The 23,136-nt window shown below is 47.0% G+C and overlaps 1 protein-coding gene across 1 annotated transcript in view; it reads left to right on the top strand.

Annotated features, from left to right (window-relative positions):
• Positions 1 to 23,136, top strand: part of ppp2r2aa (protein phosphatase 2, regulatory subunit B, alpha a) — an 89,264-nt gene that overhangs the window by 52,397 nt on the left and 13,731 nt on the right. Inside the window, exons 5-6 of the mRNA XM_072485674.1 lie at positions 17,939 to 18,051; positions 19,437 to 19,614. Coding sequence (XP_072341775.1) covers positions 17,939 to 18,051; positions 19,437 to 19,614 — 291 coding nt within the window. The remainder of the gene's footprint in view (positions 1 to 17,938; positions 18,052 to 19,436; positions 19,615 to 23,136) is intronic.

The following is a 23,136-nucleotide window of genomic DNA, read 5'->3' as shown; positions in this document are numbered from 1 at the left end:
AGGACCTGGGTTCGATCCCTCCCCTGGGTCACCCCCACAACCCAAAGATGTGCAGGCTAGTTGGATTGACCATGTTAAATTGCCCCTTAATTAGAAAAAAATAATTGGTTACTCTCAATATATTTATTTTTTAAAATTTCTCTGACCATGTTTATATTTCCATGTCTTAGATGGGCAACGTGAATGTAAGCATAAATTTCTAACTTCCTTAAGATACTCAGGCAACATTTCTGAAATAAAACTGCGCTCAAGGAAAATACAAGAGGCTCGAATGGGACAGAAAATTCTCATGAAAAAAATTAACTTATTTGCCAAGACTGTGTGGCTGCTTCTGAAAGGTGTTGGCCTGAAGTAACAGATATTGGAGATTCTCATGTGGAAAAGACATCCAGTACATGGAACAAAATGCAGATTTTTAAACAACTTATGAGGGATGCGGGCCTCACTGGCCATAATTTGTTGTTTTTGAAAAGATGCCGTGGTGAGCCTCCTTGAAGCACTGCAGTCTATTTGCTGCAGGAACCACCATGGTGCTGTTGAGAACCGAGATAAACTGCAAACATTTGTGTGCTATTTTCTTACTTCATACTGATTTTGTTCGCCCTGTTTTCAGCATCTTAACTCAATTCTCAAATTGGTTGTATCTGATTTCCCTAATGCCACTTACAATCAAAACAAATGCTCGAGATACTCTTAAGTAGTCAAGGGGCAAGGAATAGAGTTACCATTTCCAACCATTTCCAGTCAATGATTTGTTTTCCGCCCCAATGAAAGCAGCAATGAACGGAAAGCCTATGCGCATGCTAATCACAGGGACGTTCACCTGCTCTCCAACCTGTTGGGGGCCAATCAGTGGATATCACTGAACTGTGGTTCCCAATGTGTTGTTAAAGCTCTCTGATTAGCTGCTTTTGGTAGGTATCTTGCCTTTAGTGCAGGTGAGAGCCCAGTCGTAGACGTGATCGCTTAGTTATACTGTAAGGTCTGTATGAGGGAATAATTTTTTTTAAATAAAAAAATGTAATCAGGGTATTTGCAAGTTTTTATAATAATAACAATGACATAAACATGGTATAATAAACATTTCCACCCCATCACAATCATCACACCCCAACCATAAAACAACAATCCGGCCCAAACCCCCTTGGAATATTGCATCTGCTGCCATTTTAATTTTCCCCGGGAAAGTTGACGAACGGCTGCCACCTCGGGTGCACCATACCATTGGCCCTCTTAAGGCGAACTTTATTTTCTCGAGACTGAGAAGCCCAGCCATGTCACTAACCCACGTCTCCACACTCGGGGGCTTTGAGTCCCTCCACATTATCCATCTCCGGGCAACCAGGGAGGCAAAGGCCAAGATGTCAGCCTCTTTTGCCCGCTGAACAAAGAAACGTACAGCACAGGAACAGGCCCTTCGGCCCTCTAAGCCTGTGCCTACCAGGCTGACCGTCTAAACTAAAATCATCTACACTTCCGGGGTCCGTATCCCTCTATTCCCATCCTATTCATATCTTTGTCACAATGGCCCTTAAACGTCACTATCGTCCCTGCTTCCACCACCACCTCCGGCAGCGAGTTCCAGGCACCCACTACCATCTGTGTAAAAAAAAAAAAAAAAAAAAAAAAAAACTTGCCTCGGACATCTCCTCTACACCTTGCCCCTCGCACCTTAAACCTATGCCCCCGAGTAATTGACCCCTCTACCCTGGGGAAAAGCCTCTGACTATCCACTCTGTCTATGCCCCTCATAATTTTGTAGACCTCTATCAGGTTGCCCCTCAACCTCCGTCGTTCCAGTGAGAACAAATCGTGTTTATTCAACCTCTCCTTATAGCTAATGCCCTCCATACCAGGCAACATCCTGGTAAATCTCTTCTGCACCCTCTCCAAAGTCTCCATATCCTTCTGGTAGTGTGGCAACCAGAATTGAACACTATACTCCCAAGTGTGGCCTAACTAAGGTTCTATTCAGCTGCACCATGACTTGCCAATTTTTATACTCAATGCCCCAGGCCAATGAAGGGAAGCATGCCGTATGCCTTCTTGACTACCTTCTCCACCTGTGTTGCCCCTTTCAGTGACCTGTGGACCTGTACACCTAGATCTCTCTGACTGTCAATACTCTTGAGGGTTCTATCATTCACTGTATATTTCCTACCTGCATTAGACCTTCCAAAATGCATTACCTCACATTTGTCCGGATTAAACTCCATCTGCCATCTCTCCGCCCAAGTCTCCAAACAATCTAAATCCTGCTGGATCGTCTGACCGTCGTCACCGCTATCCGCAATTCCACCAACCCTTTGTGTCATCTGCAAATTTACTAATCAGACCAGTTACATTTTCCTCCAAATCATTTATATATACTACGAACAGCAAAGGTCCCAGCACTGATCCCTGCGGAACACAACTAGTCACAGCCCTCCAATCAGAAAAGCACCCTTCCATTGCTACTCTGTGCCTTCTATAACCGAGCCAGTTCTGTATCCATCTTGCCAGCTCACCCCATATCCCGTGTGACTTCACCTTTTGTACCAGTCTGCCATGAGGGACGTTATCAAAGGCCTTACTGAAGTCCATATAGACAACATCCACTGCCCTACCTGCATTAATCATCTTTGTGACCTCCTCGAAAAACTCTTATCAAGTTAGTGAGACACGACCTCCCCTTCACAAAACCATGCTGCCTCTCGCTAATACGTCCATTTGCTTCCAAATGGAAATAGATCCTGTCTCGAATAACTCTCTCCAGTAATTTCCCTACCACTGACGTAAGGCTCACGGGCCTGTAGTTCTATGGATCATCCTTGCTACCCTTCTTAAGCAAAGGAACAACATTGGCTGTTCTCCAGTCCTCCGGGACATCACCTGAAGACAGTGAGGATCCAAAGATTTCTGTCAACGCCTCAGCAATTTCCTCTCTAGCCTCCTTCAGTATTCTGGGGTCGATTCCATCAGGCCCTGGGGACTTATCTACCTCAATATTTTTCAAGACGCCCAACACCTGTCTTTTTGGATCTCAATGTGACCCAGGCTATCTACACACCCTTCTCTAGACTCAACATCTACCAATTCCTTCTCCTTGGTGAATACTGATGCAAAGTATTAATTTAGTACCTCGCCCATTTCCTCTGGCTCCACACATAGATTCCCTCGCCTGCCCTTCAGTGGGCCAACCCTTTCCCTGGCTACCCTCTTGCTTTTTATGTACATGTGCAAAGCCATGGGATTTTCCTTAACCCTATTTGCCAATGACTTTTCGTGGCCCCTTTTAGCCCTCCTGACTCCTTGCTTAAGTTCCTTCCTACTTTCCTTATATTCCACACAGGCTTCGTCTGTTCCCAGACAAAGTCAGATCCAGTCTGCTCCCGGCTCTTCCGACACTCCAAAGATCGTCACCTCTGGACTCGGCACACCCATGTTTTTAGTACTGTGGACATTGCCTTAGCAAAACCCTGCCAAAACCCTCTAAGCTTCGGGCATGCGCAAAACATGATTTGCTGGGCTTCCCTCGCACACCTGTCCTCTACCCCGAAAAACTTGCTCATCCGAGCCATTGTCACGTGTGCCCGGTGGACTACCGTAAATTGTATTAGGCTAAGCCTGGCACATGATGAGGATGTATTAACCCTGCTTAGGGCATCCGCCCACAGATCTGGCTCTATCTCTCATCCTAGCTCGTCCTCCCACTTGCCTGTAAGGTCCTCCACAGGAGTTTCCTCCGCCTCCGAAAGCTCCTGGTAAATATCTGATACCTTCCCCTCTCCCACCCAGGTACTGGAGACTACTCTGTCTTGTATCCCCTTTGGCGGCAGCAGAGGGAAGGCCTGAACCTGCTTTCTCAATAAGTCGCGTAATTGCAAATACCTAAACCTTCCCTGCAGCAATTCAAATTTATCCTCCAAGGCTTTCAAGCTGGGGAAACTCCCATCTATAAATAGGTCCGCCATCCTTCTAATTCCTGTCCTTGGTCATCTCCAGAACCCACCATCCAGCCTACCCGGTACAAACCAATGATTATTATAAATCTGGGTCCAAACCGATGCTCCCTCCACTCTCTTATATCTCCTCCACTGCCCCCAGATTTTCAAAGCCGCCACCACCACCAGAATTGTGGAGTATCGGGCCGGCGAGAATGGAAGAGGTGCTGTTATCAGTGCTCCCAAACTTGTGTCATTTCATGACGCCGCCTCCATCCGCTCCCATACCGACCCCTCCCCTACTACCCACTTCCTAATCATGGCTATATTAGCCGCCCAGTAGTAGTTGCAGAAGTTCGGCAACGCCAACCCACCCTCCCCCTGACTGCATTCCAGCAGCACTTTCTTCACTCGTGGGGTTTTACCTGCCCAAAAAAAGCCCAAAATAACTTTATTCACCCGCTTGGAAAAGGCCCTTGGAATGAAGTTGGGGAGGCATTGAAAGACAAACAGAAATCTGTGGAGGACCTTCATTTTCACGGTCTGTACCCTCCCTGCCAGTGACAGCGGGAGCCTGTCCCATCTCTTAAAGTCCCCTTTCATTTGTTCTACAAGCTGGGATAGGTTTAACATGTGCAGTGCCTCCCACTCCCAGGCCACCTGGATTACCAGATACCGAAAGCTCTTTCCTACCATTCTAAGCGGCAGCTCCCCCAGTCTCTCCTTCTGCCCTCTTGCCTGGATCGCGAACATCTCGCTTTTCCCCATATTCAATTTATACCCCGAAAAATTGCCAAATTCCCCCACATTTCGCATAACTTGCCCCATCCCCTCCAACGGGTCTGAAATATACAAGAGCAGGTCATCTGCATAAAGTGAGACCTGGTGCTCCTCACCAACCCAGAACCTTCCCAGCGCCTCCCACAGGTAATCCCACTCCACCCGATCAAAAGCCTTCTCTGCATCCATTGCTGCCTCCACCTCCCTTTCTTCTGAGGGCATCATAATAACATTTAAAAGCCTTTGAACATTGGCCTTGAGTTGCCTGCCCTTTACAAATCCCGTCTGGTCTTCCCCTATCACCCCCGGGACACAGTCCTTGTGGCCAGTATCTTGTCCAGCAGTTTGGCGCCAACATTCAGTCGAGAAATTGGCCTGTATGACCTGCATTGCTCTCCCGTTTCAGGATCAGTGAAATCGAGGCCCGTGACATTGCTGGGGGGAGGACTCCCTTCTCTCGTGCTTCGTTAAATGTCCTCACCAGCAGTGGGCTCAATATCTCTGAAAACGTCTTCAAGAATTCCACCGGGTAGCCGTTCGGCCCCTGGGCCTTGGCCGACTACATGCCCTCCAGCCACTCGATTATTTCCTAAATCTCATTTGGGGCTCCAAGCCCTTCCACGAGATCCTCATCAACCCTCGGGAACCTCAGCAGATCCAAAAACTGCCTCATCCCCTCCACCCTTGCCGGGGGTTCCGACTCATATAATTTACTGTAAAAGTCCTTAAACAACTCATTCACCCCCACTGGGTCCAGGACAGTATCCCCACCTCTACTCCTTCCTCTCCCTATCTCTCTGGCCACCTTCCTTTTTCTGAGCTGGTGCGCTAAGGTTCTGCTTGCCTTTTCCCCATACTCCTAAAACACCCCCCCCCCCCCCTCCCCTCCCCCCGCCTTTCTCAGCTGTTCCACCGCTTTTCCTGTAGTCAACAGCCCAAACTCCACCTGTAACCTCCGCCGCTCCTTCAGCAGCCCTGCGTCCGGGGCCTCCGAGTATCTCCTGTTGTAGCCATCTGGGATGGCCACTTCCTGATTACAAAATGGACACTATGCAAAGATTGCAGGGAAAATGGACAATACTGAGGAAACCAGCAGGTTCAGAGTTTGTCTGTTGATTAGAGCCGCAGCTCCCAGACAAGACCAAAACTGCAAACCCATTAGAATACTAATGGGCCATCTCCGGGGACAAAAGAGTAACATTTAAGTAAACGATACTATGGCAGGCACCCCGGCGCCAGAGGAGACCAGAACAAAGCAGGCCAACGGCCATCTAGGACACGCCCAGCCATCAGGGCACCCACCCCTTTATTGGAGGAAATCGATAGGAACGATCAGGAAATGGCCCAATTAATTGGGGCCAAGTTCAAGGCCCGCCCAAAAGCGAGCGAAGCCCCTTTGGGTATAAGAAGGATCTCCCAAGAGAGAATCGTTCTCTTGGCTACGGCTCTCACCGAGGAGAGACCTACCCAAAAGCTGCACCAGAACAAGTAAGTCCAAGGTCAACACACGCTACCAGACTGACGACTTTTGCTGTTATCCCGTACCACTTCAACCCCAGCAGCCTCAGAACCGAACAACGGCCATTGTTCCTCTGACTGAGTGGGAGGCCGAAGCGAAGTATCGGCTTTAGTAGTAGTGATAGTTTAGCCTGTAGTATTTGTGCATGACTATATCAACTGTGTGTGTGTAAATAAATCAGCATTTGACTTTGAACTAACTAACTGGTGTATCGAGCCTTTGATCGGTATTCGATTTGAACCTTGTGGCGGTATCAAGAGATACCTGGCGACTTTAGAGCAAAACGTAATTAGAATTAAGGAAGGCGACCATATTGACCGCCATATTCCGAGCCAAATCAAGAGAACACAAATTAGCAACACTGTCCACCTGGAGTATCTCCTCAACAAACCCATCCCTCTCAGCCTGTTCCGCCTTTTCTCTGGGGGCCTGTATCGAGATTAATTTCCCTCTGACCACTGCTTTCAAACCTTCCCAGACAGTCGCTGCAGAGACCTTCCCCATATCATTTTGTTTCCAGGTAGTTCTGGATGGACTTGTTCACATGCCCACAGACCGCCTCGTCTGCTCGCAACCCCCACATCCAGTCTCCACAGCGGGCGTTGCTCTCTCTCCATCCACACTAACCCGTGCATCCACCCAATGTGGGGCATGATCCGACACTGCGATTGCCGAGTACTCCGTATCCACCACCCCTGGTATTAGCGCCCTGCTCAGAATTTAAAAAGTCAATGCGACAGTATACCGTGTCGACATGGGAGAAAAAAGAAAACTCCTTCGCCCTTGGCCGTGCAAACCGCCATGGGTTTACCCCCCTCCCCTATCTGTTCCATGAACCATTCAATTCCTGTTGCGGGAGGCATCCTCCCTGTCTTGGATTTTGACGGGTCCATTTCCGGATCAATGACTGTTAAAATCTCCTCCCATAATCAAGTTATGTGACTCTTAAGTCTGGGATCTTACCTAGCACCCGCGTCATAAATTCCATATCGTCCCAGTTCGGAGCATATATGTTCACGAGTACCACCCGCAGCCCCTCCAGTTTCCCACTCACCATTATGTACCTACCCCCCTTGTCTGACATGATTTTCCCTGCCTCGAATGCCACTCATTTATTGATCAAGATCGCTACCCCCCTGGTCTTTGAGTCCAGCAATGAGTGGAATACTTGGCCAACTCACCCCTTTCTCAATCTAGTCTGGTCTATAACCTTTTGGTGTGTCTCTTGTAACATTGCCAAGTCTGCCTTCAGCCCCCTCAAATGCGCAAACACGTGAGCCGTCTTGACCGGATCATTCAACCGTCTAGCCATCACCCTTTTTAGGCCAGCCTGCAGCTCACGCTCCCGGCCTCCTCGAGCCCCCCCCCCCCCCCCCGGCATTGGTCGTCCCCGACCTCCCATTTGTCCCCGAGTAACAGTTCCGCCCCTGTCAGCAAAGCAGACCCCCCCCCCCAGCAACAGCACTAGAAACCCAACCCCCCACATCAAGCTCCAGCTTAACACCTGCTGGCCCCCCATTGTGCCTCCGTGAGTCAGCCGACCCAACGCACCAAGCAGTCTGTCTCCCCATTGTGTTCTCCCCCCACTTAGACAAACATTTTCAAAGCATTACATTCCCCAGTAAACAAAAATCAGAAAAAAATGCAAAAACAGCCTCAGAAGAAGAAAAAACGGGCCCAAACCTTTAACCAGCTCCCTGTAAAACAAAGTTAACTTCCACCATCAAAACAGCCCCTTGTTACACAGAACACTACTAATACAACCCAGCCCAACAAATCGCCACTTCAGTACTCACCATGGCTTCAGTGTCTTTTAGTTCACCTCAAGTCTTTTTTCTCAGCTAAAAGTCCACACATCGTCCGGTGTTTCAAAGTCGAAGTCCCGTTCCTCATGTGTGACCCACAGACGGGCTGCGTATAACATTCCGGATTTCACCCCCTTCTTGAAGAGGGCCGTTTTTGCACGATCCAACCTAGCTCGCCTCTTGGCCAAATCCACGCCCAGGTCCTGATAAATGCGCAGCTCACAATTTTCCCACTTGCTGTTCCGTTCTTTCTTGGCCCACCACAGAACGTGTTCCTTGGCCAGGAAACGGTGTAAACGTACCACCATCGCCCTCGGCGGCTCGTTTGCTCAGGGCTTCTTCGCGAGGGCTCAGTGCGCTCTATCCACTTCCAGGGGCAGAGGGAACGCCTCAGCTCCCATCAACTTCTTCAGCATGTTGGTCACATAGGCCCTCGTATCCGATCCCTCACTGCCTTCAGGGAGGCTGACGATTCTCAGATTCTGCCTCCTGGACCCGTTCTCCAGCTTCTGCATTCTTTTTTGGTGGTCATTCATCAACTCCACCTTGGTCTCCAGCACTGTTATGTATTCCTCGTGCTCGGACACCTTTTTCTCCACCTCCTGGATCGCTCGTCTGTGGGTTTCTTGATTCTGCACCACCTGCGTGGGTCTCAATCAAAGCCTTGAGCGGGTCCAGCGTGTCCTCCTTAAGCTTGGCGAAGCAATCTTCAAAAAACTTCACCAGCTGCTCTGTCGACTACTGTGCCATCTCCTCGTGGCCCTTGCTCTCCGTCATGCTTTCCCGTGTTGCCAGCTCTACTCACGTCTTCCTTGTGGGACTTTGTCTTCTCACACGGCCACTTCTAGTCCAATTCTCCATACTCTGGAGGGGAATTTCTCCTCACTCTCTCACTCTTCACCGATTTACCTCCTAAAATCTGGAAAAAAAAATGTGTAAAGGGTTCAAAAGTCTGTCACAGCCAGGAGCTATCAAATGTGCAATCTACTCCTCCATGGTCGCCACCGGAAGTGAGTATGAGGGAATAATGCAAAAGCATTGGTTTCTACCATGAACAAGTACTTAATTACAATTCATTGTACTTTGTGGAATTTCATGGTCATTTTGAAATTTTGCGTTCCCTGCATTGGAGAACCCACAGTACCTGTGGCAAAGCTAGCTTTTTCACTGGTGATGTGTTGGGTGTTCTGGATCACAAACGGGTCACCAACACTGGAAGTGGTGCAACTCTATTTTATTATAAGGTTAAAATATTAACATACTTGAACTGTGGGTAAATGCAATACCAGCTTTAACTGTTGACCCGTGCCTAGTCCTAACCAGGTGATGCACTCAGCACATGGTGAATGTCTGTGTTGCAGGCTGTGAGCTCTGTGCTCCGGGCTGGTTGCTACTAGAATGAGCGGGAACTCTCCTGTCCCCTGTCTTTCTAGTGCGTGTGCTCTCACTGGTGATTGGCTGCGGTGTTGTGTGTGCTGATTGGTCCCACTGCATGTCCATCTGTGTGTGTGTCTGCACCATGATATACTGGTGTATATTATGACAACTGGCAGTCTCTCAAATTCCAGATCTTCACCGTTTCTGAATAATTATTTATATTATTCCTTTTCAGGAGTTTCTTCATTTCTTAAATGATTGTAGTTTATGGAAATTGTTAGTGCGGTGATCCTTACCATTACTTGTATAGCAGTGCTCCTTAGTTATGATGGGTGTGAGGGACTGGTTTAAATTGCCATGCTGAGCTTCAGATGAATATATCTTCAATATATTTTGTGTGGGTGTGTATAGCTCTTATTGTGCAAGAAGAATCCTGAGGTTTCGTGGAGTTGCAGTTGTGTGGAGATAATTACTTACGATTTCAGGTTCATGTTTTGGTTTCTGACTTGAACCGGTGACAGCACTCTTGAATCTGAGTCAGAATTTTGTGCCATTTTAAAAAATCATGGCTGAAACACCAGTGCATTACTGAACACTGGTTCAATTCCAGCCTTGGGTAACTGTCTGTGTGGAGTATGCATGTTCGGTCCATATCTGCGTCAGTTTACTCCGGTCGCTCGGGTTTTCTCCCACAGTCTAACGATGCACAGGTTAGGTGGATTGGCCGTGATCAATGCGCGGAGTTATGGGGTTAGGGGCGGGCTAGTGGGCTGAGGTACGGTGCTCCGTCAGAGAGTCGGTGCAGACTCAATGGGCTAAATGGCCTCCTGCACTGCAGGGATTATATGAAGCAAAATATTGGAAATCTGCAATAAAAACAGTAACTGCTGGAAATGCCCAGCAAGCCGGGCAGCATCTGTGGAGAGAAACCGAGTTAACATTTTGGGGTTGAGATGACCTTTCCTCAGTGAAGCAGTTTTGCCCTTTCAGAGGTCTTGCAAATGAGAGCTTCAAGTAAAGCTTACTCTGCACATTCATTGAAGATCCCATGGCACTGTTCGGATAAATGCAGGGACATAGATGCAGGTGGTAAACATTTATCCCTCAAACAACATGAACTGAAAACAGACTGTTTGTCTATTTTGTGCTGTTTTCTGTATCTTGCTGTGTGCAAGTTGGCTGTTACATAAGATATAGGAGCACATTTGGGCTGTTTGGCCCATCAAGTCTGCTTCACCATTCAATCATGGCTGATCTCATCCTGGCCACCATCTCCAGAACCCTTCAACCCATTAAAAATCTATCTGACTCCTCAAATTTACTTACTGTCCCAGAATGCACCTCACCCACCGTACGCGGCTCTGAAATATACAACAATAAGTCGTACAGGGATATCCCTTCCGCAGCCCCAAATTCCTTTGAGCAGTGGTCAGTGGCTCTATTGCCAATGCAAATAGCCGGGGGGACACCCCTGCCGAGTACCCCGATGCAGAGCAAAGTACCCAAACTCTTGATATTTGTGCGAACACTCTCCATTGGTTCCCTATAGGGCAGCTGTACCCAAGACGCAAAGCGTGGCCTAATCCCAAATCTCTCTAGGGCCGCCATCAGATACCCACACCCTACCCGGTCGAATGCCCTCGCCACATCTAGCGCCACCACCATTTCCGTCTCCTTTCCCTTGGTTGGCGTCATGGTCACCTTCAGCAACCATCTAACATTCGAGGACAGCTGCCTGCCCTTCACAAACCCTGTCTGATCTTCTATCACCCTCGGGAGGTGCTGCTCCAACTTTGCCTCCAGCACCTTCGCCAGTATCTTGGCATCCACAATCATTAAGGATGTGGGCCTAGCTTAATGAAAGATATCTCTCCCAAATTCTGATACAGTTCACCGGAGTATTTATAAACTCAGCTATAAAGGTGTCAGAAATGTGCACTTGTTGCAAATTGTTGAAATGTTGGATAAGTTTAAAACATCTGCCCATGGTGAAAATTAGTTGTCACAGCAATTATAGATATTTATGGAAAATATGTGCTGGTTTTGTGATTTGCGTCAGTTCCCAGAAGTTTTGTTGCGTGTTAGTCAGTTTCTTGAGTTAATGGCAGCTTTGTTTTGACATGAAGCGTGTAATGGGACGGCACGGTAGCACAGTGGTTAGCACTGTTGCTTCACAGTGCCAGGGTCCCAGGTTCGATTTTCGGCTTGGGTCACTGTCTGTGCGGAGTGTGCACGTTCTCCCCGTGTCTGCGTGGGTTTCCTCCGGGTTCTCCAGTTTCCTCCCACAAGTCCCGAAAGACGTGCTTGTTCGGTGAATTGGACATTCTGAATTCTCCCTCAGTGTACCCGAACAGATGCCGGAATGTGGCGACGAGGGGCTTTTCACAGTAAACTCATTGCAGTGTTAATGTAAGCCTACTTGTGACAATGAAGATTGTTATATATTTTTGGAGCATTGGTACTCTGCCTTTCCCTGCTCGTCTCATTGTGGAGGAAGTCACAGGAATCAGGTGGTGGCCAGCAGAGATGTTACATTCTGGCACTGCTGTATCGCCAAGAAGCATGCTTTTTTATGTGCCCATGCTTTGTGTCTCCTACTTCGGTGAAATGAATCAACTAGATGTGGGCCATGACCAATTGTAAATGTTGGTGAAACATTGTGATTGTTCTGTCATTAAATTGGCATGTAGGGGAATAAAGGAGCTGAGCATTGGTTTCATAAAATATTGTTGAACCTCCGATCATTATATTATCTCCTTGTAAGTATTGGTTGTGATTTGGGAGTTGGTTTTCTGCGAATTGATGAATAACTTCGGGAATCATAAAGATGGTCTTTAGTCTTAATCAGTCTCTCTATGGCTCAAGTTCATCCCTCCTTATTGCTGTCTGTAATTATGGAATGGGCACAGAGGCTGCCAGGCTTGTTTACATTAGTACAGCATTTTAAAATAATTGGATTTGGATTTGTTTATGGTCACGTCTACCGGGGTACAATGAAAAGTACTCTACCCTGGAACACCAAGATAACAAAGACACCGTAGACTCCTATTTATTGACTACAGCTCAGACTTTCAACACCATCATTACTACGAAACTCATCTCCAAACGCCTTGGCCTCGGCTCCTCCCTCTGCGACTGGATCCTGAACTTTCTAACCCACAGGCCACAATCAGTAAAGATAGGCAACAGCACCTCCTCCGCGATCATCCACAAAACCGGTGCCCCACAAGGCTGTGCCCTCAGCCCCCTACAGCCTCCTTATACACCTATGACTGTGTGGCCAAATTCCCCTGCAACTCGATTATCAAATTTGCTGATGACACCACTGTAGTGGGTCGGATTTCACTGCAGTGGGTCGCTGTCTGTGCGGAGTCTGCACGTTCTCCACGTGTTTGTGTGGGTTTCCTCCGGATGCTCCGGTTTCCTCCCACAGTCCAAAGATGTGCAGGTTAGGTGGATTGGCCTTGATAAATTGCCCTTAGTGTTGTGTGGGGTTATGGGGATAGGGTGGAGGTGTTGACCTTGGGTAGGGTGCTCTTTCCAAGAGCCGGTGCCCCACAAGGCTGTGTCCTCAGCCCCCTACTCTCCTCCTTAAACACCTATGACTGTGGCCAAATTCCCCACCAACTCGATTTTCAAATTTACTGATGACACCACAGTATTGGTTGGATTTCAAACACTGGTGAGACAGAATACAGGAATGAGATAGAGAATCTGGTGAACTGGTGCGACGACAGTAATCTCTCCCTCAATGTCAACAAAACGAAGGGGATTGTCATCGACTTCAGGAAGCGTAGTGGAGAACATGCCCCTGTCTACATCAATGGGAACAAAGTAGAAAGGGCCGAGAGCTTCACGTTTTTAGGTGTACAGATCATCAACAGCCTGTCCTGGTCCCCCCCATGCCGACACTATGGTTAAGAAAGCCCACCAACGACTACTTTCTCAGAAGACTAAGGAAATTTGGCATGTCTGCTATGACCCTCCCCAACTTCTACAGATGCACCATAGAAAGCATTCTTTCTGGTTGTATCACAGCTTGGTTTGGATCCTGCTCTGCCCAAGACCGCAGGAAACTACTAAAGGTCATGAATGTAGCCCAATCCAGCACGCAAACCAGCCTCCCATCCATTGACTCTATCTATAATTCCCGCTTCCTCAGAAATGCAGCCAGCATAATTAAGGACCCCACGCACCCCGGACATACTCTCTTCCACCTTCTTCCATCAGGAAAAAGATACCAAAGTTTGAGGTCACGTACCAACCGACTCGAGCAGCTTCTTCCCTCCTGCCATCAGACCTTTGAATGGACCTACCTCGTATGAAGTTGATCTTTTCTCTGCACCCTAGTTATGACTAACATTATATTCTGCAGTCTCTCCTTCCTTCCCTATGTACAGTATGCATTGTTTGTACAGCATGCAAGAAGCAATACTTTTCACTGTATACTAATCCATGTGACAAATCCAATTCAAAAAGTATTGTTCTGCGTGCAGCTCAGACAGATCATTCCGTGCAAGAAAAGAAAATTCATAATAGGGCAAACATAAATTACACAATTTAGATTCATAGACACAGGCATTGGGTGAAGCATACAGAAGTGCATGTGAGACTCGGTAGAGAAGATGTGTGAAGAGATCAGTTCAGTCCATAAGAGGGTAATTCAGGAGTCTGGAAACAGTGGGGAAGAAGCTGTTTTTGAATACATCGGTATGTGTTCTCAGACTTTTGTATCTCCTGCCCGATGGAAGAAGTTGGAAGAAAGCATAACCCGGGTGGGAGGGGTCTTTGATTATGCTGCCCGCTTTCCCCAGGCAGCGGGAGATGTAGATGGAGTCAATGGATGGGAGGCGGGTTCCTGTGATGGACTGGGCGGTGTTCACGACTCTATGAAGTTTCTTGCGGTCCTGGGCCGAGCAGTTGCCATGCCAGGCTGTGATGCAGCCCGATCGGATGCTTTCGCTGGTGCACCTGTAAAAATTGGTAAGATTCAATGTGGACATGCCAAATTTCCTTAGTTTCCTGAGGAAGTATAGGCGCTGTTGTGCTTTCTTGGTGGTAGCGACGGCGTGGGTGAACCAGGACAGATTTTTGGAGATGTGCACACCTAGGAATTTGAAACTGCTAACCAATTCAAAAACGGCCCCGTTGATGCTGACGGGTGTGTACAGTACTTTGCTTCCTGAAGTCAATGACCAGCTCTTCAGTTTTGCTGACACTTGAGGGACAGACTGTTGTTGTTACACCACTCCTCTAGCTTCTCTATATCCCTCCTGTATTCTGACTCGTCGTTGTTCGAGATCCGACCCACTGCGGTCATGTTGTTAGCAAACTTGTTGATGAAGTGGAAGCAAATTTTGCCATGCAGTCGTGTGTGTATAGGGAGTACAGTAAGGGGTTAAGTATGCAGCCTTGCGGGGTCCCAGTACTGAGGACTCGTGGAGGAGGTGTTGTTATTTATTCTTGCTTGTTGTGGTCCATGGTCAGAAAGTCAAAGTTCCAGTTGCAGAGTAAGGTTCCAAGTCCGACGTTTTGGAGCTTTGATATGAGCTTGGCTTGGATTATGATGTTGAAGGCGGAGCTTAACAGTGCATAACTAATGGCAGTGCAACCCATTTTGGTTCACTCATGTCCTTTTCGAGAACAAAGTTTGCCATCCTTCCCTGGATTGGTTAATATGTGACTCCAAACTGTTAATTGAAAGTCCTGGCCATCCACTCAGTTGTGTTCATGGAGACAGCTCCACCACCACCATTTCAAGAGCAATTAGCTCTGGATAATAAAAGATTGAATGGGGATGCTGCAGTGCTGCAGTTATGAACAAAAGAAAGTTGAAGAAGTGAGTCTGCCGTCCGGATTGGAATCTTGTGTATTTGGAGTCAATTTGTATAATTTCCATATTGAATAACTTTGTTTTGTGATACTGTAGCATTGATTGCAGTGTTAGTTGTGATGCAATGAATCATAGAATTTACAGTGCAGAAGGAGGCCATTCAGCCCATCGAGTCTGCACCGGCCCCTGGAAAGAACGCCCCACCTAAGCCCACACCTCCACCTTATCCCCACACCTCCACCCTATCCCCACACCTCCACCCTATCCCCATAACCCCACCTAACCTAACCTGCCTCCCAAAAATACATACGGCCAACACACCAGGCCGCCCTATCGTTTCAGGCAATGGGACCTTGTGTGAGAACCTCTCTGGCTACATCGAGGGCATCTTGAAACCCATCGTACAAGGTACGCCCAGCTTCTGTCGCGACACGACGGACTTCCTACAGAAACTCAGCACCCATGGACCAGTTGAACCAGGAACATTCCTCGTCACAATGGACGTCTCGGCACGCTACACCAGCATCCCCCATGACGACGGCATTGCTGCAACAGCCTCAGTACTCAACACCGACATCTGCCAATCTCCAGACGCAATTCTGCAACTCATCCACTTCATTCTGGATCAAAACGTCTTCACCTTTGACAACAAGTTCTTGATCCAGACGCACGGAACAGCCATGGGGACCAAATACGCACCCCAATACGCCAACATCTTCATGCACAAGTTTGAACAGGACCTACTCACCGCACAGGACCTTCAACCGACGTTATACACCAGATACATCGATGACATTTTTTTCCTTTGGACCCACGGCGAAGAATCACTGAAACGACTACACGATGACATTAATAAGTTCCATCCAACCATCAGACTCACCATGGACTACTCTCCAAAATCAGTTGCATTCTTGGACTCACTCGTCTCCATCAAGGATGGTCACCTCAGCACTTCGCTTTACCGCAAACCCACGGATAACCTCACAATGCTCCGCTTCTCCAGTTTCCACCGTAAACACATTAAAGAAGCCATCCCCTATGGACAAGCGCTCCGTATACACAGGATCTGCTCAGACGAGGAGGAGCGTTACAGACGTTGAAAGATGCCCTCGTACGAACGGGATATGGCACTCGACTCATCGATCGACAGTTCCAACGGGCCACAGCGAAAAACCGCACCGACCTCCTCAGAAGACAAACATGGGACACAACGGACAGAATACCCTTCGTCGTCCAGTACTTCCCCGGAGCGGAGAAACTACGTCATCTTCTTCACAGCCTTCAACACGTCATTGATGACGATGAACATCTTGCCAAGGTCATCCCCACACCCCCACTACTTGCCTTCAAACAACCGCGCAAACTCAAACGAACCATTGTTTGCAGCAAACTACCCAGTCTTCAGAACAGTGACCACGACACCACACACCCCTGCCGTGGCAATCTCTGCAAGACGTGCCAGATCATTGACATGGATACCACTATTACACGTGAGAACACAACCCACCAGGTACGCGGTACGTACTCGTGCGACTCGGCCAACGTTGTCTACCTCATACGCTGCAGGAAAGGATGTCCCGAAGCGTGGTACATTGGCGAGACCATGCAGACGCTGCGACAACAAATGAACGGACATCGCGCAACAATCACCAGGCAGGAATGTTCCCTTCCAGTCGGCGAACACTTCAGCAGTCAAGGGCATTCAGCCTCTGATCTCCGGGTAAGCGTTCTCCAAGGCGGCCTTCAGGACGTGCGACAACGCAGAATCGCCGAGCAGAAACTTATAGCCAAGTTCCGCACACATGAGTGCGGCCTCAACCGGGACCTGGGATTCATGTCACATTACATTCATCCCCCACCATCTGGCCTGCGAAATCCTACCAACTGTCCTGGCTTGATGCAATTCACACCTCTTTAACCTGGGGTTACCCCATCTCTGGATCTGTAAAGATTTAATCACCTGCTAATGCTCGCATTCCAAGCATTGTTTGGCATCTTTGAATTTGTCTAGATATGTGTTTCTGGAACAGACCTCTTCATTCACCTGAGGAAGGAGCAGCGCTCCGAAAGCTAGTGACATCGAAACAAACCTGTTGGACTTTAACCTGGTGTTGTAAGACTTCGTACTGTGCTCACCCCAGTCCAACGCCGGCATCTCCACAACCTTTTTTGGACACTAAAGGCAATTTAGCACAGCCAATCCACCTAACCTGCACACCTTTGGACTGTGGGAGGAAAGCGGAGCACCCGGAGGAAACCCACGCAGACACGGGAAGAACGTGCAGACTCCGCACAGTCAGTGACACAAGCCGGGAGTCAACCCTGGGACCCTGGAGCTGTGAAGCACTGTGCTACCGTGCTGCCCAATTATTTCATAAAATTATTTCACGTTTGAGAAAATTCAGCATTCCTTCTCTTTTTAAGGCAATAACTGATCCAAAAATCGTGTTCACGAACAATCTTTGAAACCAATTTTGAACATAATAATGAATATCAGTGTTTCAATTCAGTATCATTTCATGCTTCAGATAGTAACTTTGCTTGTGCATTTCATGAAGGTTCCTGAGCTGGCTGCCTTTTGCAAATGAAATCTTGTCAAAATGTCACCCTTTAATTTTGTTCAAAATAGAATTAAAGCACTCGTGTCCAAGAGGGGCCTTCTGCGACTTAATATGTGATCAAATTCTGCTTTCTTTGCCAGATAAAACAATAAAGTTGTGGAAAATCAGTGAAAGAGACAAACGACCAGAAGGTTATAACTTGAAAGAAGAGGATGGTAGATACAGGGACCCTGCCACAGTCACTACACTTAAGGTGAGCATGCAGTACCAACTGTTTTCAGTTCATCAAAATTTATCATGCTTCAATGCAATTCCCCCCGGTGATTGTGATGTGTGAAATAGAGTAAATAATTGCTTTTGTCAGTAAAATTCCGGGATACTTTTACACTGTTTATGCAGAGCCCCAGAATCCAAACATGGGGCAAGTTGTGCCCCATGTTCAATTAAACAGGCCCCAGCCCTCGCTGCAGATGGTCAGAACACCTAGAAATGAAATTTTTTCTCGCGTCTTGAATGCGGTGAAACAGCAGGTTTGTTCACAGACAAAATATGTCATTGAACTGTGAGATGTTCAGATTAATTACTCCAAACTCTGTCAGAGTGGTAGGGTTTTAGCAGTGTCTCAGAGGAGCAAAGCGAGATTGAGGTTCAGCAAGGACATGCCAGAACTTTTAGGTCCTATATAGCTGAAGGCAAGACTGAGATTGTTGGAATGATTAAAATTATTGATGGCTCAAGAGCTTGACTTGGAGAAGCAAAGAGATCTTGGAGGGCGTCAGGCTGGAGGAGGTTACAGATAAGGGAAGGGGTGAGGCCATGGGGAAACTTGAAAGTGAGGATGCAAATTTTATAATAGAGCCAGTGCTGAACCAGGAGCCAGTGTAAGACAGCAATATAGTCAATTTTGCACAAGCTTAAGATGGAAGAAGTTAGATTGGCCAGAACTGCATTGGGATCAAGGTAACAAAAGCATGAATGCGACGGCAGCTGGTTTACCCTGTAGCCTGCGTTTTCTGTTGTCTGTATCTGGTGTTTGTGAATGTTGCTGCAAGATTTCTGCCTTGTATTTTTCCTATATTCATTGATTTACTAGCGTCTTATCTGTATAGTTTACATTACAAAACACTGCTTTCATATCATTGTATGTGTGCCAACTCTTTGCTCATGCAGTCGAAAGCCAATACCTTACTTCTGCACTCTCCTCATTGACATGCAGTTTTCTCTGTTTATCCACTTGGCCATGAAAAGATAGAACAAACCCTACCTTCACTGCTGTGTCCAAACATTTCACGCTCCAGGAATTCTCTGCAGACAGAAAGTTTGTAACTTCCTTCTCCTTGTGACATGAAAAACTTACCATCATTAATTCACCAAACACAGGGCACTTTTTTTTTTTGTTTTAAAAGAGCTTCACAATGTAAAAACAAAATTTGTTTATTTATTTATTTTTTACTTGTTTTCTTTTGTAAAGCTAACATTAACTTTGAGGATGAAGTTGAGGAAGACCTTAGGTTGTCTACCCTGCTGCTTCTCCCATTGCATACAAAACCTTCAGAAGAGCTTCTTTGAAGTGGTGTGCCGTGCTCGGCTCTGTTTGCTTTTTCGTTCCTGGTTTAACGTTTTGTTTCTCGTTCTCAGGTTCCAGTATTCAAACCAATGGATTTAATGGTTGAAGCAAGCCCTCGAAGAATATTTGCTAATGCACACACATATCATATAAACTCTATTTCAGTCAATAGTGACTATGAAACTTACTTATCAGCGGATGATCTTAGGATTAACCTGTGGCATTTAGAAATCACAGACAGAAGTTTTAGTATCCTTACCAAAGTGCACTTGAATCCCTTTCTGAACCATAATTCTTTATTTTGGCAACAAAGTATCGAGCCAACATGCTCTCCTGTACAATGGATTGTTCTGCATCTTTTTTTCATTAAGTTGGTACAGGCAGCTTGTGACTGAACCATACAGACATGAATGTCTTCGTGCAAACTGTGAATTGAGCTCGAGATATCAGGTGATAGCCAAGATGGCTGTGCAGTATTACAATTTGGCCTCGGTGCTCTTAGTCAAGCAGTGGGAAATGAGCCAGAAACCTGGCTCCTCTTGTCTGTCCAGGCATCCTTGCGAATGGATGTCATCTATGGATATTGGCTCTGTTCATTGAGGTGAGACACATTGATGGCATTCATGTGATTTGAATATGAATGGCAGCTATTTGGAGAGACACTGGACCTAGCATTGCGCTGGTCAAGGAGACACAGCCTGAGTGAGTGAGACACAGACAAAGTGAGAATTTGGTGCAGTGAGGTAACCAGGAAAGGCCTAATTTCGGGAGCCGTTCGGAGGAGGAGGAGCAGTCTCTGTGAGTATAAAAACCTAACGGTAACTTTGTTTTCCAGTTTTCCCCCCAAAAAGTGACATCAGAGGGAAGCTGTGATCTGATTGGTTGATAGCAAATCTGCCCCAAATTAAAAAAAACAGAGCTAAACTCGTAAACTTAAATTAAACTAATTAATTAGTGATGGCTGGTCAAGTGATGTGCTTGAGCTGCTTGATGTGGGAGCTGGCAGATCCCATTGCGAGCTGCAGCGACCACATCTGCAGTAAGTGTTGGCTGCTCGAAGAGCTCCGGCTCAGAGTTGATGAGCTGGAGTCTGAGCTTCAAACACTGAGGCACATCCGGGAGGGGGAGACTTACCTGGACACTGTGTTTCAGTCACACCTGTCAGAGTAAGTAGTTTAAATCCTGCCAGTGGCCAGGGACAGCAGGGTGTGACTGCAAGTCAGGCAGGTAAAGGGAACCAGCAGTCAGGAACTCTGGAGCCTCAGCCCTTGACCCTGTCCAACAGGTATGAGGCACTTGCTCCCTGTGTGGATAGGGAACAGGGCTGCAGGAAGGATGAGTCAGCTGACCAAGGCACCATGGTTCAGCAGGCCATTCAAGGGGAGGGAGTAAATAGGCAAGTTGTAGTTGTAGGGGATTCTATTATCGGGGGGATAGATAGTATCCTTTGTGAGCAGGATAAAGAGTCCCGCATGGTATGTTGCCTGCCCGGTGCTAGGGTGCGGGACATCTCTGACCGGCTTGCAAGGATACTGGAGAGGGAGGGGGAGGATCCAGATGTTGTGGTCCATGTCGGTACCAACAACATAGGCAAGTGTAGAAAAGAGGACCTGTTTAGAGATTATAAAGAGCTAGGATTCAAATTAAAAAAACAGGTCCTCAAGGGTCATAATCTCCGGATTACTGCCCGAGCCATGTGCGAATTGGCATAGGGAGGCAAGAATAAGGGAAGTTAACACGTGGCTGAAAGAATGGTGTGTGAAAGAGGGGTTCCTTTTCATGGGACACTGGCATCAGTTCTGGGACAGGGGGGACCTATACCTTTGGGATGATCTCCACCTGAACTGAGCTGGGACCGGTGTTCTGGCGAAAAGAGTAAATAGGGTGGTCAATAGGACTTTAAACTAGAGATTGGGGAGGAAGGGAAAGTCAGGGAACCAAGAGGTGAAGTAATCAGTGGGAAGCGTAGCTGCTTAGGAATACAAAAAAGCATGAAAAGACAAAACTCAGGAGAGGTTACGATAGTCCCAATCCCACAAAATATGACACAGTGTATGGAAAGGCTCAGTAAACCAAGGTCCACCACACTAAGAAAACAAAAAGGGACGGTCAATAGAGAATTAAAGGTGCTATATTTAAATGCGCGCAGTGTACGGAACAAGGTAGATGAGCTTGTGGGCCACATTGTGACTGGCAGGTATGATGTGGTAGGCATCACAGAGTCGTGGTTGCAGGGGGTTCAGGACTGGCATTTAAACATCCAGGGATTCACAACCTATCGAAAAGACAGAGAGGTGGGCAGAGGGGGCGGGGTTGCCTTGTTAATTAGGAATGAAATTAAATCAATAGCACTAAACGACATAGGGTCAGATGATGTGGCATCTGTGTGGGTAGAGTTGAGGAACTACAAAGGCAAAAAAACCATAATGGGAGTTATGTACAGGCCTCCTAACAGTGGTCAGGACTGGGGGCACAAAATGAACCACAAAATAGAAAGTACATGTCAGAAAGGCAAGGTCACAGTGATCATGGGGGACGTCAATATGCAGGTGGACTGGGTAAATAATGCTGCCAGTGGACCCAAGGAAAGGGAATTCATTGAATGTTTACAGGAGGGCTTTTTGGAACAGCTTGTGATGTAGCCCACGAGGGAACAGGCCATTCTGGACTTAGTGTTATGTAATGAGCCAGACTTGATTAAAGATCTTAAAGTAAGGGAGCACTTAGGAGGCAGTGATCATAATATGGTAGAATTCAATCTCCAATTTGAAAGAAAGAAGGTAGAATCAGATGTAAAGGTGTTACAGTTAAATAAAGGTAACTACAGGGGCATGAGGGAGGAACTGACAAAAATCGACTGGGAGCAGAGCCTAGTGGGAAAGACAGTAGAACAGCAATAGCAGGAGTTTCTGGGAGTAATTGAGGACACAGTACAGAGGTTCATCCCAAAGAAAAGAAAGGTTATCAGAGGGGGGATTAGGCAGCCATGGCTGACGAAGTTAGGGAATGCATCAAAGCAAAAGAGAAAGCCTAGAATGTGGCAAAGAGTAGTGGGAAGTCAGAAGATTGGGAAGTCTACAAAAACAAACAGAGGATAACAAAGAGAGAAATAAGGAAAGAGAGGATCAAATATGAAGGTAGGCTAGCCAGTAACATTAGGAATGATAGTAAAAGTTTATTTAAATACATTAAAAACAAACGGGAGGCAAAAGTAGACATTGAGCCGCTCCAAAATGACGCTGGTAATCTAGTGATGGGAGACAAGGAAATAGCTGAGGAACTAAATAAGTACTTTGCGTCAGTCTTCACAGTAGAAGACATGAGTAATATCCCAACAATTCAGGAGAGTCAGGGGGCAGAGTTGAATATGGTAGCCATCACAAAGGAGAAAGTGCTAGAGAAACTAAGAGGTCTAAAAATTGATAAACCTCCAGGCCCAGATGGGCTACATCCGAGAGTTTTAAAGGAGACAGCTGAAGAAATAGTGGAGGCGTTAGTTATGATCTTTCAAAAGTCACCGGAGTCAGGGAAAGTCCCAGAGGATTGGAAAATCACTGTTGTAACCCCCCTGTTCAAGAAGGGAACAAGGAAAAAGATGGAAAATTATAGGCCAATTAGCCTAACCTCGGTTGTTGGCAAGATTCTAGAATCCATTGTTAAGGATGAGATTTCTAAATTCTTGGAAGTGCAGGGTCGGATTAGGACAAGTCAGCATGGATTTAGTAAGGGGAGGTCGTGCCTGACAAACCTGTTAGAGTTCTTTGAAGAGAT

The sequence above is a fragment of the Scyliorhinus torazame genome, chromosome 20 (assembly GCF_047496885.1).
Source record: "Scyliorhinus torazame isolate Kashiwa2021f chromosome 20, sScyTor2.1, whole genome shotgun sequence".
Classification (NCBI taxonomy): Eukaryota; Metazoa; Chordata; class Chondrichthyes; order Carcharhiniformes; family Scyliorhinidae; genus Scyliorhinus; species Scyliorhinus torazame.
Note: the sequence above shows the minus strand (reverse complement) of the source record. Positions and strands in the feature narration are given on the sequence as shown.